Source organism: Tachypleus tridentatus, chromosome 12, assembly GCF_004210375.1.
Source record: "Tachypleus tridentatus isolate NWPU-2018 chromosome 12, ASM421037v1, whole genome shotgun sequence".
Classification (NCBI taxonomy): domain Eukaryota; kingdom Metazoa; phylum Arthropoda; class Merostomata; order Xiphosura; family Limulidae; genus Tachypleus; species Tachypleus tridentatus.
Window position 1 is genome coordinate 87308754 of NC_134836.1, and position 18405 is coordinate 87327158.

Genomic DNA, 18405 nt, shown 5'->3' on the forward strand with positions numbered 1-18405 from the left:
ACGTCAATGAGAGCAAATTCTTTATAAAAACAACAATAACAGAAATAAAAAATATCTATTTTATGTGAATAACAATAGACAACGATAACTCCAAATTAAATCTGAAATAAACTGATAAATTAATGAGTGAATGACAAGGATCTTGAAAGGAACCACTCTATAACTATATTACACAGAGGAAGAAGAAAAAGATGTTTATTTCGGGTGGCTATGACATAACGGCTATCTGAACTACTTATCCTTTAATTTTAAGTCCATAGAGTAAAGGAAATACGGCTATTCATCATATACTGTCAACTTTTGGGTTATTGTAATCGAATATTGGAATTTGATTATCATACTAATAATGTCCTACGCATGTAAGGAGCGGAGAATGGTTGTACTCTAATGGAACGCAAACTTTGTATCTCTGGATCCACTTTCATGTTATATAAGTTCAAGTAAATGAATGAAGGTCGGTAAACCTAATGCGATAAATCATGTTTCCTGAGCTCAACTGTCTTCTAAATTCTGAAGCAATCTAATAAAAAAGAAGTAATTAAAGCAATACTTGTAGAGGCTTTCAATATTTTCACTTTAAAGTATATGAAGAAAGCACTGAAGAAGACTACTCAGCCAGTGTACCGGGTATTCTCAAGTACTCAGGCAGTATACCGGGTATTCTCAACTACTCAGCCAGTATACTGGGTATTCTCAACTACTCAGCCAGTGTACCGGGTATTCTCAATTACTTTGCCAGCATAACAGGTATTCTCAACTACTCAGCTAACGTAGCAGGTATTCTCAACTACTCAGCTAGTGTATCGGGTATTCTCAACTACACAACCATCGTACCGGGTATTCTCAACTACTCAGCCAGCGTACCGGATATTCTCAACTACTCAGCCAGTGTACCGAGTATTCTCAACGACTAAACCAGTCTACCAGGTATTCTCAATTACTTTGCCAGCGTTACACGTATTCTCAACTGCTCTGCCAGCATATCAGGTAATCTCAACTACTCACTTTAACTCCTAGAAAATGAAAGCTACTTTTTGTATTTTTTTCAAAAGTACTTGTACTTGGTGTTAAATAAATAATATTTGGAAATTAAGCTCAGTTGTAATAGCCTTTGGTCAGTTTCTGGGCTACTGTATAATATACTTATGGACATTTCTTATTAGACATTTAAAAGAACATGTTTACGCACGAGACTGTTTAATCACTTTATTGGTCTGACTACAAAATATCATTACAACATATAACAACAGAGTTAAAACATTTTCATGAATCTTTTACATGAAGCATTAGTGTTAGAAATTATACATTTACATAACAATTTCTGGAAATTCTGTAAGTGAAACATTAAGTGTAATTCTGATTTTGAATGAAAAATTAATAAACGAAGAAAGCTGACTAACATATTGCACATTTAAGACACATTGGTAAGGCTTAACGATTCTAACAATAACTGATAGTTTTATCAATAATTTATAATAACTGGATAACTTAGATTGCTATATTCTTGCTCTTGATTTTTTCATATTTTTAAAGCCTTCTCTGTGCGTGTGTTTTCTTATAGCAAAGCTACATGAAACTATCTGCTGAGTCCATCAAGGGGAATCAAACACCTGATGTTAGCGTTGTAACACCATAGACTTTTTAAGTCTTTTAAAATTAGAATTGTTCAGTTGTTCAACTAGAGTTATTTATCACAGTTAACTAAGGTCAGTTACGCGAACGTGACATTACAGAGCATATCCATCTATGATTAATTTTTGTACAATGTTCTTGCCTAGTCGTTTGAAAACTCCGATAATAAAAATCCTGTACAGTGTATTTGAATATTTTAGCCGCTTACTACATATATTTAACGTTTTGTCATGGATACTATTGTTCGCTGTTTATCCAGTAAGTAAGGCTGAGTGAACAAACACGGTGAGTTGAACTACACATCAACATAAGTTAAATCCTAAGGAAAAAATATTTAGAATTTATTGGGTCCTAACCTGAAACAAATGTTTTTTCATTTCATGCAGCTGAAATAGTATTATCTTAAAATAGCTTTCATTGTTTCCATTTCTTTTAAGTATTCTATTTCACTGCTTGTTTTTCACTGGTATAAATGCCATGTTGACCAATGATCAGCCGAAACACGTAGCGTGTTCTCCTAAAACAAAGGCTCTTTGTGATGCCTATAAATCGTTGTTTATCAGTTTAGTGTTATTGAATATGTGTTACGATACCATCTTGATCAACTTCCGAATAATAAAAAGAAATAAAAGCATAAATTCGATGACGGAAAAATTAATAATAATTTAGGTTTCATAGAATTTTTATGTGAGGCTATAAAAAGGACTATGTGCAAGTAACCGTTTCTTAATTTAAACTGAGCGCTAGAGTGAAGAAAACTGGTCCACAGCTTTCACTGTCAAATTTTGAGGCCACATTTAGCTGACCAAATTTGGCTTTCACTCTTATAGCGCAACCACGACTCCAAACTATTGAGTGTATTCTTAGAACAACGGGTCGCGAACCATGAGTTTATAGATTCGCAGTCCGAGTACATTAATAACTAAGCTATTTCCGGTACCCAAAAAACGAAAGAATAACTAGAATCGGGGCTATATAACAGCATTTTTAAAAAACGTTCAACCTTCTACATGGATATACTTTTGAAGTATTTCAATGGAAAATAAATGACTTTAAAAATATGTACATGTATACGGTATATTAAAAATTATCCCCTTCACTGTGAATAGTAATGAAAGGTGACTAAGACTTCGCTTTAACTGTTATGCAGTGGCTCAGGTCCTAACTATAAAACTAGATTATTGTTACCCTTTATTTATGATTTCTCTAGAAGCTTAACAAAAAAAGTGGTCAATAGAGAGGAATTATAGATCTCAGAATGTGAACTTGAAGTAGCCTACTTCCCCAAATTTTTAACTTTCTATGAGACCTTCAGTTTATTTCACAGTTTTATGTTTCATCGAAGTTGTCTGCCTTTGTGACACCTATTTGTATGTTGTTGATATCTCAAGCTACTACCCTCTATATTGACAATAATTCAGCGAAAAGTATGTAGTTTCTCATGTTACACACCTTCGTATATTCTTAATGCTGAATTTTTGCTTATAAAAAACACCCTTGTGTAGTCATTTTCTTATATCTATTTTGATGAGCTAGTTTTATGTATAAAGTTGCAACTTTTCTTACAAACAGAATTAAGATTAGAAAACGGAAGGCCCGGCATTGCCAGGCTGGTTAAGGCGTTCGACTTGTAATCCGAGAGTCGTACCAAACATGCTCGCCCTTTCAGCCGTTGGGGCGTTATAATGTGACGGTCAATTCCACTACTCGTTGGTAAAAGAGTAGCCCAAGAGTTGGGGGTGGGTGGTGATGACTAGCTGCCTTCCCTCTAGTCTTACACTGCTAAATTAGGGATGGCTAGCGCAGATAGCCCTCGAGTAGCTTTGTGCCAAATTCAAAAAACAAACAGAAAACGGAATGCCATCTGTAATTTAAAAAGTTGAGAAGGACGCTAATTTTACGTAATTTTATAATTAACGAAACCTAACTTAAGATTACTAAAGTACTCCTATAGATGAAAATAAGTCAGAAACCTGGATGTGATAGTTTTAGGGATGTCACCTTAGGAACTATTCAATGCTGTTCCGATATATACATGACTAAACGCTCACCAGACGTTTCGCATTTTGTTGCTTGTGACAAGCAGTTATAAAGGATATACTTAAGAAAACTAAATTTGTTAAAATTAAGTTTTATTCTGTCCAAAAAATGCTATAATGGCATTCATTATTGCAATTCTATTTTTATTTTATCTTGGTAAGCAAGTTACCTCTTTCGGATAAGGCAAAACATAAGTTCTGCTTATATTAAAGGGTTATTATAAAATCAGTGTTTATACATAGGACAGCTTATTTGGCAAACCATATAATATAATGGGCTGAAAAGTTTGCAAAGATGCAAAAGGAATCACATTAAGTGTCTTCTATTGGTAGTTTGTTTATATTTATTGCTAATCATGAAGCTGCACATTGGGCCATCCGTGCTTTGACCATTTCTGCAAGAATCTAACCTTTATCTTTAGCGTTGTAAGCTCTTAATCTTACTGCTGAGCCACTGGAATGGGGAGGGAGGTAAATGATGAAGTCAAGTGAAATAACTACTGATTGTAACGACTTGCAAAAACTTGGGCCTATCATCTTATCTTATCAGTCATTTCGTGATGACGAGAAACCCACTTGAAGTAAAAATCTACTATCAAGACGGCTGGTATGGGTATTAAAACTTTAATTAAAATAAAGTACATAACAATGTTTTGACCTTCTTAGATATATTTTCAGGTTAACACGGTGATTGTACGAGAAGTGCAAGTTCATAGCGTTTCTTTCTGTGTTGTATTCTCTAGTTAAACTTCATAATGCCTGAACTCACCTACATCACGCCAGTGTTAACCACACACGCTCGTGTGATCCTAACGCAATTTGGAAACTTAAATCAAAAAGTTATATACAGAAGAAATGGTATTTCTTTCATTCAACAGTGCCGAAAGAAAAAAACTAATCCATAATTTTGTGAGGATAAAAGTATCCAAGATTTTAATCAGTGTATAAACATTATCCATAATTTACAAAAAAGAAACAAAAATTATTTTAATTCAAAATACAAAGAACTAAACAGCTTGCAGAAACAAAAAATGAATCTAGACCATAAATTGGCCTGCTGCATTCAACCAGACATTTATGGACTCACACAATGCAAGATCAATCAAATCAACAATAAGAACTATAAGGAAAAGAAGATCAGTTACAACGAAAAGCTAGATAAACCAAGGTACCAATAACAAAAAAAATGTCAACATGACGAACCATCAAACAATCTCTTAATTAACGTATCCCACCAACAATTAAACAATTAAGAGATACATCTGCTCAACAAAAGATTCAACTTTACAGTAACACAAAAATATTCCCTCTTTGTTAACCTGAAGATGACCTAAGACGGTCGAAATGTTTGTCTGTACTTTATTTTAATTAAAGTTTTAATACCAACACCAGCCATCTTGAGAGCACATTATTAGTCACTTCTCAATTGAAGTGTGACATTACCATGGAAATTCGGTCGATTTATAAGATGTTATGTGTTGAAATATTCAGTGGCATTCTTAAAATAGACGCATCAGTCTGTTTGTTTGTTTGTTTAAATTTCGCGCAAAGCTACTTGAAGGCTATCTGCGCTAGCCGTCCCTAATTTAGCAGTGTAAGACTAGAGGGAAGGCAGCTAGTCATCACCACCCACCGCCAACTCTTGAGCTACTCTTTTAACAACAAATAGTGGGATTGATCGTCACATTATACGCCCCCACGGCTGAAAGGGCGAGCATGTTTGGTGCGACCGGGATTCGAACCCGCGACCCTCAGATTACGAGTCAAGTACCTTAACCCACCTAGTCATGCAGGGCTGTAGACGCATCAGTCAAGAATGAGAGTAGTAAAAAATGTTTCACTTGAAAGTAACAGTTTTATCTTATAAGCTGTTTCAAGTGGACATACAGACTTTAAAACTAGATTGTAAATAGTAGATAAAATACACAAGACACAATATGTTTGGAGTAACTTTCCCTCTATGAACGTTTGTACAGTGCTGTACAGAGGACATATATTATGTCTGGAATACATATTCATGCTATGACATATCCAATATATTGAAAATATTTGTAATTCTATAAGCGAATGACTATAAATAGATCAAGAATGTTGGTTTATAAAGATGAGGCTTTCTTCAAGGAAGAATGTTGTGTTTATGTGGTCAAAATTAGAAACAAAGTTGTAGCAGTAAGAAACTCAGAAGCAAATGGAAAATCAAAAATAAAACGATAATCAGAATTTATCAGTGAGAATAAGGTATGTTTTTACTTGCATCAATACACCTTCCTCTCAACCTCATTTACCTTTCTTACGTTTGTAAGTGTAAGAGTTCTTAATCTGTAATTGTGGAGTGTTAACCACTAACTTTAAGATCTTTTTTGGCAATCTATGGACGTTTGAATTCAAAAACCACCTTTGTCTTTTGTAGAGCCATACGTTCTGAACACTGACACAAAGATGAAACCGTTTTTCTTTTTTGCTTTTAGAACGAAATATATATAATTATTCAATTCAGTTTAAAAATCTATAGTAAGTAATAGTTTCTACTGATTACGTATGGTATGAAGTTTAGCTGAGAAACGGGCGATTGTGATCTGGCTTTTCTCTGCTATTATCCTCATTGGTGAGAGAATTCTCAGTTTCTTGACAATCATAAAGTGGTAAAATACATTTCTTTGAAACTTCCGCAATAGCTTCACTATTTATGTTGGAGGCAGCTCGTGAACTAGAAGAGCTTTGGCGCTTGGAGCTTTGCATTCGAGAACGAACATAAGCATTTCGTATTGCTGCTTGTACCTGAAAACAAGATGATTTGCGAATAAATTGTCAAAGTTATATTTATAAAAAAAAAAGGAAGATTATTTAAAGTTAGTGAATATTATTAATGATCTTGCTCAATTAGAACGTCTCATCAAAATGCGTTTCAGCTGGGAATAATAAAAGACGTAAAAGTAAACTAAGAAATAATTGTGCTTAGAATAACTTTCAGTTTAATATAAAATAATAAAATCTCACCTCTGAATTTGTAAAGCAATACAGAATGGCTAAGAACAAACCCTAAAAGAAACACACAAATATATGACATAAATATAAGTTAATCTCAGCTATAATAAATGAAAATATTTTTCTATATACATGTTATTGAATCAAAATATTTTAATACATCAAAATAGCTATCAACAGTTCATTTAGACTTGGAACTTTAGAAAGTTTGTCTTAAATACGTTTTTAATTTATTTTCTTTTAGAAACCTAGCATACATATAAGGTGTCACCTAGCTTGTCTGCACAATACGTAAATTTTGGAGAAGTCTGGTCGCTTTTGTATGACAAATCAGTCAATGAAATAAGTAATTTTTTCAGGTGTGTGACAGTTAATTAGGAGATGGAAAAGGGAAAATATTTTAAAGCTATTTTGTTTGTTTTGAATTTCGCGCAAAGCTACACGAGGGCTATCTGCACTAGCCGTCCCTAATTTAGCAGTGTAAAGCTAGAGGGAAGGTAGCTAGTCATCACCACCAACCACTAACTTTTGGGCCATTCTTTTACCAACGAATAGTGGGATTGACCGTCACTTTATAACGCCCACAGCTGAAAGGGCAAGCATGTTTGGTGTGACGAAGATTTAAACCCGCGACCTTCGAATTACGAGTCGCGTGCCTTAACCACTTAGCCATGCCGGGCCGAAATATATATATATACACATACATACATACATTTTTTATATCTTGATATCTGAAGAAGATGATTTAGAACAAGTGAAAATTACTAAGTGATGGTGTCAAGCTCGTTCTCTTACATAATCAAGCAAATTGGTTAAAATAATTTTGATCATCAGATCAAAGAAATATTTGCAAAACAAATGTGTTATATAAAGTTAAAAAAATATTAAATAAGTTAAAAGTAAATAATTTTGGTGAATAAAATACGTATAACTAAAGTTTTTAAACTGAGTTAATTCATACCAAAAGCAGACAGTTAAAAACATTTTAGCAGAATCTTAAAACTGACTACTTTAAAATATGAGAAATAATTTTCATAAAATTTCTGAAAACTACTTTCTTTTAGTGGTTGAAAAATACATTATTTTTTACCTGAACTATCTTGCTAATGTGATGTATATTCATAAAATTATATCTATTATTCGTTTTTATTTCAAGACCGCTCAAATGCTAATACGTTTGATTCTCGGAATGTCTCTATCTATGAGACATCTTAGAAAATACTTGTTTGGTATTTGAAAACTTTAAAGAATTTGGCAGTTACACCAACTTCTATATCTTAAAGATTCCCACTGAAGGTTGATTGGAATAAAATGTATCTTGCTTTGATATATGCTGTTAGTTATCTTTTTTATTATCTTGCACTGACATAGTAAGTTTGTTAATCGAGGTATTGTGTTTGTACAAACTGAAATACCGGTTTGCAAATTTCTACGAAATAACTTTAGCTTGCTTAGGAATGACTTTCGGATTCAGGCTACAGGCAACCTGAAACAGGTTGTTTGTTGTTTTCGGATTGATTAATTAAGACGGCGTTCCAGAATTTATTATATAAGTGCACCCTCCCTTCCACTGACAGTAAAATGTGTTAAAACTATTATTTAGAATATGTGTTCAAATCTAGAATTGATGCTATAGTGAACGCAATATTGAACCGTTAAATAATTGTTCACAGTTTCAATGTTTGTCGTTAATATAGCTCCCGTTGGCTCAGTGGTAAGACTAACAGTTAATGACAAAAATAATTAGGTTTCGACACTCACTGTGGGCAGAGCAAAGATGTTATTGATAAATTTATACGGCAGTGAATTTAAAATGGAAATGTTGTCAATACATGCAGATAGATTAGAAAGAAATCTGTAAGATTAAAAGCACCCATAATCAGCTCTTAGACTACTCCAATCAAATAGCGGGTTGTGACAGCTACTTTTATTATGCACCCATAAACCCTAAAATATTTGTCTGGGAGAGGGAGTTATCGGACATGAATCATAAACACTGGCATCTATAGTATGGGACACTAACTATTAAGCCACGCCTGCTACGTTAGACTTTTGATTCCATTATAACTGATAAAACCTGCAAGATAAAATTGTAGTGATGTAATTCCATGAATATTTATTGGATGAAGTACAAGTGAACGGTGTACTTTAGTGAGAACAGCCAAATCTGATTTCTTAAACATAATAGGTACACTGAAAAGTGTATAAATAATTATAATAACCGAACAGATTATGCAACATAGAAATATATTTGGATGAACAATGGGCAGAAATGAATAAACAAATATATATTACAATTGTTTTTTCGTATTCACGTAATTCAGCTTAAAGCCCTATAGGAAAAATAGTATGGTACATTCCTACCACGTAATAACACTCGCATTATAAAAATGTTCGCTATATTCGTAAGGTAACAGAACACAGGATATAGCTGACTTTCTGAATAACTATAAAAAGTAAAAATAAATAATTTGGCAGTTTGAACGTAAAGAATAAAAAGTAACAATTTCAATATGTTAATAAAACAAATCCAACACCGTTCTGTAGCTGTGCAATGTAAATTATGTAAGTTAATCTGAACAACATAATTTTATTTAATATTCGGTAGAATATCGCCGAATTACTTTTCTTGTTTCATATCACAGTTTAGCAACAGGTAGTTGTAATAGAAATACGAACCTCTATAAACGCATAGAAGAAATAGGAGAGCGCAAAATGAAAATTGATGCATCATAAGTTAAAATAAAGAATTAAATAGATTTTTATGTTGGCAAGGTTTATTCACGTACAACTTTCAGCGTTTCTTATTTTTGTATTAGGAAGTTTTGAAATGTATTTTTGTCAGTCCTGTGTATCTTTAGTCCTAATAGCAATTAGTTACAATATTTGTTCGAATGAAATTAAAATTTATTTTAATGCTATGTTTAAACACGTTAGATCAAAATTTTGAGATGTAAAATTACTCATGAAATTACTCGCGAAAGAAATGTTATTGTATATCTCATTTATTTCTTAAGAACTATGTGAGTATTTTCCATTTCAAGCTTATTTTGTAAAATTGGTTGTGACTAAAATACTGATCTTAGTTCATTAGATTTAGTTTTAAAATTAATAATAAAATTCATTGTTTTCATTTCCTACCTTAAAGTGACATATCTTAAATCATCTATTGACAACTCGAATTTCGGAAAGTTTTTGTTTGTTTGTTTTTGAACTTCGTGCAAACCTACACAAGGGCTATCTGCGCCAGCCGCCCCTAATTTAGTAGTGTAAGACTAGAGAGACGGTGCTAGTCTTCATCAACTCTGGAGCTACTTTTCTACCAACAAATAGAGGGATTGATAGTCACTTTATAACGTCCCCACGGCTGAAAGGGTGAGCATGTTTGATGTGACGTGGTTCGAATCCATGACCCTTAGATTAGGAGTCGAGTGCCTTAACCATTTAGGAAAGTTTCTCGAGGGGCAATTTAGCAGGGAGAGACAGAATAGAATGCAGCTAGTCAATACCACCAACCGTCAACTGTTGGGCTACACTGTTACCAATGATTAACCGTCACATTATAGCACTGAAAGGGCAAGTATGTTTGATGACAGAAAGTCGAACTTGCGACTTACAAATTATGATTCGAGCTGCCTAACCACATGTCCATTTTATGCTTTTGAAAATAGTACAATTTTCAAACAGAGATTTTGTTTCTAATTCGAACACTAAACCATCTATAAAAAGCAGTAAGTAATCGTAATAAAAAACTGTAACAATACCGTTTTTCATATTTACCCTTCACGGATAATAAAATAATGAAACAGAGGTGAGACTTCATACCATGTACAATAACCACACAGTATACAGAATAAATACAAATTCCAGGTAACAGTATACAATTCTGGCCAAAATCTTAAGGCTAATGAATATAAAGAAAAAAATATGTATTTTACGTTGTTAGGCTCAACAACTTATTTGAGAAGAGCTTCAAAATATGAAAATAAGAAAAGGAAAATAAAAATAAAAAACATTTTTAGCATTTTAGGGAAAATGTGAACACTATGAAATTAGCCTAAATACCAGCTGGTCAAAAGGTTAAGACCATACCAAAAAGAAGTCCTAAGCAGGGTAGAAAATGCCCAACAAGAGATCACAGTAGTGAGTTGCACGGCCGCCATTGCGAATAACTTCAAACATTCGCTTTGGTATGGTCGATATAAGCGTTTGCAAAAGGCTGGCTGGAATGTTATTCCAAGTGGTGAAGATGGCTTCACGAAGAGCATTCACTGTTTGGAACTGACGTACATTTCTATAAAGTTTCCTTGCCATCCACCCCCAAACATTTTCAATGAGGTTCAGTTCGGGCGAACATGCTAGATGGTCCAAAAGAATCACGTTATTCGCTATGAAAAAGTCCTTTGTCTTGCAGGCATTGCGGATTGCAGCGTTGTCCTGCTGAAAGATCCAATCATTTCCACATGAGCGAGGGCCTTCAGTCAATAAGGATGCTCTCTCCAACATGCCAATGTAGCCAGCCGCTGTTTGACACCCCTGTATAACCTGAAGCTCCATTGTTCCATGGAAGGAGAAAGCACTCCAGATCATGATGGAACCTCCTCCACTGTGTCGTGTAGAAAATGTCTCCGGTGGGATATCCTTATCGTGCCAGTAACGTTGGAAGCCATCTGGACCATCCAGGTTAAATTTTTTCTAATCAGAGAACAAAACCTTCTTCCACTTTTCTACGTTCCATGTTTGGTGTTTCTCAGCAAAGTTTAACCAAGTTGTTTCGTAGACAACGCCTTTGAAGACGTTTACGGTTTTTAAAGCCTTTCTCTCGTAGATGCCGTCTTATTATTCTTGAGCTGCATTCTGCGTCCGTAAGGGCCTTAAGCTGGTTCAACGATCGGCTGGTTTCTTGCCAGATAACCCGTCGAATTCTCTTCCACAACGCCGACGAAATTTTCTTGGGTCTTTTAAGAAATTTGCAACAGCAGTTTTACTACACCCAATCTCACCAGCGATGGCACGTTGAGAGAGACCTTGCTTTTGCAGCTCGACAATTCTGCCACGTTCAAACTCTTTAAGCTCTGTTTTAGTCTTTGCCATGTTTTTACCCAATGTAACACAGGAGATGTCAGTGGGAGATGTTGATAACTCTAATGCTTGAACACAAATGACTAAATTTCGTTACGTGTTTACCGATTAACGTTTCGTTTCAGTATGGTCTTATACTTGACAAGCTAGTATTTAGGCTAATTTCATAGTGTTCATATTTTTCCTATTGAATGCTAATTTTTTTTTTATTTTCCCTTTTCTTATTTTCATCTTTCGAAGCTCTACTTAAATAAGTGGTTGAGTTTAACAACGCAAAATGCATATTTTTTCTTTATGCTCTTTGGCCTTAAGATTTTGGCCAGCAGTGTATATTAAACTACATATAAAATAACAAATTGTTAAAAATCAAACTTTACAGTTAGCGAAATCGTATTTGTGGTACAAGATGTTTTAGCTTAAATACCAATTTTAATAAACTGAAATTATGAAAGTAGTTGAATCAGAAAATAAAGAGGCGATAATCAGGGGATCATCATTGTTAGGAAAATACATGAAAATATATTGTGTAGGGAAAACATTTCAAGTACTACTTTTTATTATTTAAACAAGAAGTATAAATTTGACATGGTTACGTCCCAACGATATGTAAGTAAATAATGCTGTTATCTTAGAGCAATTACTTACTTGGGAAGACTGGAAAACAGCGTTTGTGATCATATAGGTTGTTTCCAATTCATCGCCAGGGTTGATAGCAAACAGAAGGTGGGTTACACCCAGTAATGGGAATAATAGGGCTGTGGCTTTAATGGCCTTTCTACATAGAATAATAAAATACAACGTGACATATTTAATTAAAAGAAACCATATTGCGGTTAATAATTAAACATTTCTGATACAAAGAGCTATGGTTAAAATTAGATTTTGTCATGTTTGTTTGTTCCTTATATTTCTGCAAAGCTAAATAGAAATTGTTTGTAGTTCCGCCCATAATTTTGAACTAGTTAACTAGATGGAAGATAGCTAGTTACAATTACTCACTATCAATGTTTAGACTGTTCTAAACCATTAACGGGATTTGATATCCACTTTCTGAACACAGCTACACAACCAAAGAGCCCCCCAGTAGCTCAGCGGTATGTCTGCGGACTTACAACGCTAAAATCCGGGTTTCGATACCCGTGGTGGGCAGAGCACAGGTAGCCCATTGTGTAGCTTTGTGCTTAATTCAAAACAACAAAAGCCAAAGAACGGAGCACGATTCTGTTAGCAATTCTTAATCTATAAATCTTTGGATTCATAATACCACATGCTAGCCACTAAGATACTCTGTGTCAGTATGCGTTTGGCATCTGAAAGAAAAGATATGATTTATATTTTAAAATAAAATAAGTTATTTTAAATGTGAAAGCTGATAAAACTTTACTGAAGGTTTTACGTCAGTAGTAACCTATAACACACTAACGTACTGTCTGTCAGAAAAGACGGGGCAAGTACTACTACCCCAGAGTAAACACTTAGGTCACGTTTCATAGCTAATTGAAATAAATAAATTTTGAGAAATTAAACTTGATCGACAAAGAGGCAGAAAAGTGCAGTCGAAGCAGTCAAACGTGAGCCTATCAAAATTAAGATTATTCATGAAATGAATTCGTGGTGTATTCATAGAGTAAATATTGGTACAAATCAGTTACATTAGCCACTACATTCATAAGGTTTCCCGTAACCCCCGTCCTCACGACCTCTTTGCATCTCCGTCACTAAAATCGCCCCTCGGTGGACTCAGCACATTGCCCAATGTGGCTTTGCTATAAGAAAGAACACACTATAATCGTAATGGGCAGATAGCAATTGAACTATTGTATATGGATAAAGGCAATTTGGCTTTTATGACTCCCCTTATTTCGAGAAACCAAGCGTGACGTGAGGTTAGATGATTCATTTATGGGCGTTAATTCGTTTATTGCCAAAATTGTCTAAATCCTTTTAGTATGCACAATAACTTTTTAAAAAAATAACAAAATACTTCCATCAGTCGACCAATCCACTATATTGTAACAGGAAAGTGCTCAGGGTAGAAAAACAAAACAAATAAGCTTTCTGCGACTCTGCCAAAAGTACAGGTGCTCTACGAAATTCTCGAGCGACAGAACACCAAGACCAGTACATGTGTTTCTATTACTAGCCCTGATAAAACCGCACTGGCAAAACGTGAGCTGAAAAATATTTTTATATTGTTATCTGAGAAGTAAATATTTCTTTTGTTTAACTTTACTGACAAAATATCTTACGTGACTTTCCTAACAAAGCCAGTAAAGAACAAAACTTCTGTAGATGTTTATATTCTAGGGACCCCACTTATATACCTGGCTTTTAATTAAATTGAAGGTGTGTCAGGAATAGAAACAGCGAGTAAATAATCAAAGCTTATAATATTTTAGGACTAGAATTATAAAATATATAAACAAAGCACATAATATTTCGACACTAAAAATAGTGCATGTATAAATAAAATTATTTGTTTGAATTTAAGCGCAAATGAGTTACTTGTGCTATAATCAACACGGGTATCGAAACTCGGTTTCTAGTGTTGCAAGTACGCAGACATACCGGTGATGTGGTATACTTCACAAAAACAATTTTGCATAATATAATATAATATAATATAATATTTAATTAACACATTCAACGAAAACACTTTCCTACCGTGTTTTCACGATTGGTTTTGGTTTGGGTTTTTGAATTTCGCGCAAAGCTACAGGAGGGCTATCTGCGCTAGTCATTACCACCCACCGTCTTGGGCTATTCTTTTACCAACGAGTAGTGAGATTGACCGTCACATTATAACACCTCCAAGGCTGAAAGGGTGAACATGTTTCGTGTAACTGTGATTCAAAAGCTCAACCCTCAGATTACGAGTCGAGTGCCTTAATCGCCTGGCCATGCCGGGCATGTTTTTACAATGTCTACAATAGAAGGTTAGTTACTGCTTTAAAAATAGAACAAAATAAAATTAATACACAATAAGCAACTCTCTAAATTTAAGCATTACTTTAAATGAGAAATATGGTGAAGGAAAAAACACATTATAAATATTGAACTCCTTATTCATTTATTCTCCATTACTCAAAAATAAGCTACTCTTTAAAAAAAGATAAATTTGTTTTTTACCTCACTTGAGCTGTTTCTGCCGAAGCACTAGCTCGTAATTTTGTCACCAGAATCCTTATTATATTCACCAGAAAGAAAGTGTTGACCTAAAAGATTGTGTAAACGTCACTTGTGGCGTACTAACCGAAGGAACAAGATACAAAAAAGTTTTTGTGAGTACTTGAATAATTTTTAAGGACTCAGAATTATAAAGGTTTCGTATTATATGCGATATCAAAAATACGTGAAACTAAATTGAAAATTAACATCGGATTTCAGTGTTATATGTTTGCACTTAAAGGGGGAAACGAGAATGTTAAGTGCACGTAACTTAAAAATAAAACAAGTTTAATTTGACATTTCACAAAGAAAACGTGAAAATTCGCATATTTCTATTCTTTTTCAAAGCATGAGGTTTTGAAAGTTAATTGGAGAAAACTGCATTTAGAGCTTATATGATAGAAGTTAGAGCGTGCTTAGATGTTTGATTATATTTATTAACATAAAGGTGTTCCTTTGTATTGGTTTATTTTGGGCTTGAATTGTTGTATAAGTAAGGCTTCTTTAATTTTGCGTTTGTTTATGTTGGGCCCGGCATGGCCTAGCGCGTAAGGCGTGCGACTCGTAATCCGAGGGTCGCGGGTTCGCGCCCGCGTCGCGCTAAACATGCTCGCCCTCCCAGCCGTGGGGGCGTATAATGTGACGGTCAATCCCACTATTCGTTGGTAAAAGAGTAGCCCAAGAGTTGGCGGTGGGTGGTGATGACTAGCTGCCTTCCCTCTAGTCTTACACTGCTAAATTAGGGACGGCTAGCACAGATAGCCCTCGAGTAGCTTTGTGCGAAATTTCCAAACAAACAAATTGTTTATGTTTGTTTCTTTATTTAGTATTTCTATAATGTTTTCTACGGTTTGTGGAGGAAACTTGTTGATGTTGATGAAGTATTGTTTTATTTTGTCTAATTCGTCGTTAATTTTATCTGGTGAGCATAATTTTATGGCTGTGTTTATTTGGTTTCTTAGTATGTTGAGTTTTTGTTTTGTTTTATGTGCTGAGTCCCAAGGAATGTATAGTCCAGTATAGGTGATTTTTCGGTGGATTTCTGTTTTAAATTGTGTACCGGTTCTTGTAATGTTGAGGTTAAGAAATGATATTTGACTGCTTTCTTCCTGTTCACATATGAAGTTAATGTTGGAATGTATATAGTTAATATGATTGAAAAAATTAAGTGTGTGTTCTGTAGATATGAATCCCGCAATCGTGTCGTCTACATATCTGTACCAGTATAGTGGTGGATGTAATGCTGTGTTAATTGCTTGTATTTCAACTTGTGTCATAAAAATCTTGGCTAGAACTGGTGATACTGGGTTGCCCATGCAATGTAGATTCATATCTACAGAATACGCACTTACGTTTTTCAAACCCTAGAAAACATACGCACACACCTAGTCAAAAAGTAAAATCGACTAACAAAGGTAAATATATCCTACGAATTAAAAAATCACGAAACCATATACTGCTGCATACCATATAATCCTGACATCAGCAGAAAAATAAACAACATTTGGCAAAAACTAGTAACAAAATATGACATTCCAGTTAATACCAAATTTATTTAAAAAACAGGCACAAAACTAAGGTCTATACTATGTAAAAACTACACTGACAAACACCACACCAATATTATTTATAAAATACAATGTGATAACTGCCACGACTTCTATATTGGAGAAACAAGTAGAAAAATGGAAACCAGATTCAAAGAACATAAAAAGTCACCTTCACACGTTTTCGAACACTGCAAGTCAAATAAACACAACATAACCATAGAAAACACCCAAATACTAAATAAAGAAACAAACATAAACAAACGCAAAATTAAAGAAGCCTTACTTATACAACAACTCAAGCCCAAAATACACCAATATACACCAATACAAATGAACACCTTTATACCTACATTAATAAATATAATCAAACATCTAATCACGCCCTCTATATTCCTACACTCAGTTACACAGCTCCCTTCAAACATGTGGTCAGCTATCGGTCAGTTACCTCTTTCTTTTTTTGTGAACCTGACGATGACCGAAGAAGATCGAAATGTTGTTCGCTCCTCTACATAAAATCTTTCTTAACCCAAACCAGTAGTTTTTACATATACATTTTTCTTTACAAGTGGCCTGGCATGGCCAAGCGCGTAAGGCGTGCGACTCGTAATCCGAGGGTCGCGGGTTCGCGCCCGCGTCGCGCTAAACATGCTCGCCCTCCCAGCCGTGGGGGCGTATAATGTGACGGTCAATCCCACTATTCGTTGGTAAAAGAGTAGCCCAAGAGTTGGCGGTGGGTGGTGATGACTAGCTGCCTTCCCTCTAGTCTTACACTGCTAAATTAGGGACGGCTAGCACAGATAGCCCTCGAGTAGCTTTGTGCGAAATTCCAAAACAAACAAACAAACTTTACAAGTGGGTTTTCTCGTCATCACTGAATACACAAACTGTATTCGCCAAACACAAATTTGTGTAAATTATATCATAGTTGATTTTTGTAGCAATATAAACACTGGATTTATTTTATGTTTTCTAACAACTCAAAAACGCGCAGTTCTCAATTCAAACTTGTACTTATTTAACACATTGTTATGGTGTGAACCCATATTTTAAAAGCAAGTTCTGGTCTAAATCATTCAGGAACAGCGTGTTAACAAGATAATTTTTAATACATTGTTTTCAAGCTGTGTTTGATTTTTAATGTATGTTACAGAGTGTCATAGTTTAACAATTTTGTTATATGTATGTAGATTTTATAAAATTCAACACATAGACTGTGCATATCCAATTGGATTTCTATTTCTTGTTCAACCTATAATGATTGTGTGATTTTAGTTCAATTGTAGTACTACTTACCCCAAACATGTATTCTTTCACACACACAGAAATTATGTTGTTTTTTTAAAAAATATGCAGTACGTTGCAAAACATGTCACACAAAACTCAGAGCTACACAAATACAATTCTTGTAAGCATTTTACTCTGCTAGAAAATATATAGTAACATTGGGATTACTAGTATGCTTACATAAATAAATTAAAGTATTTTAAAACATATTCTACATTGTAAACAAGAATTTATTTTCTCTTGCTCAACTCATCCAAGAATTTTAACGGAGTATGATTTGGTTTTTAGTAATAGACATTTAAGAATATAGATATATATATTTAACGTGATGTACTCGAAACGTTCAAAACTATGGGACAAGGCAAATAATTATTCATTATCAAGCTTACAAGACAATTAATCAACTATTCATAAGGCAAAAATTAGATCTACAAAAACAACATATGCAATTATTAATTCATTGGGAAAACTGAATCAAGAATGGCTGTTGAGCCATTATTTGAATATTCTTGCAGACATAGAAATAGATGAAATAATGATACTACGCAGTCGTGATCCAATACATTATAATTTGCGTTTTAAAACATGAATATGAGAAAATATGGACAATAATAATCCGAGATGAGCGATAACTAGAAATGATCTTTCAAAGAAGAATATTA

At 34.2% G+C, this 18405-nt stretch overlaps 1 protein-coding gene across 4 annotated transcripts in view; it reads right to left on the reverse strand.

The window, feature by feature from the left end:
• Positions 1–1191: 1191 nt before the first annotated feature.
• The window catches only part of LOC143233911 (calcitonin receptor-like), a 54048-nt gene continuing 36834 nt past the window's right edge, over positions 1192–18405 (reverse strand). For 3 of the 4 annotated variants that reach the window (XM_076470792.1, XM_076470790.1, XM_076470789.1), the window contains 4 exons: positions 14868–14953; positions 12384–12513; positions 6669–6710; positions 1192–6449 (listed from right to left, as the gene is read on the reverse strand). In XM_076470792.1, coding sequence (XP_076326907.1) covers positions 6222–6449; positions 6669–6710; positions 12384–12513; positions 14868–14953 — 486 coding nt within the window. In that variant the 3' untranslated portion in view covers positions 1192–6221. The remainder of the gene's footprint in view (positions 6450–6668; positions 6711–12383; positions 12514–14867; positions 14954–18405) is intronic. The other variant, XM_076470791.1, reaches the window with a different exon arrangement.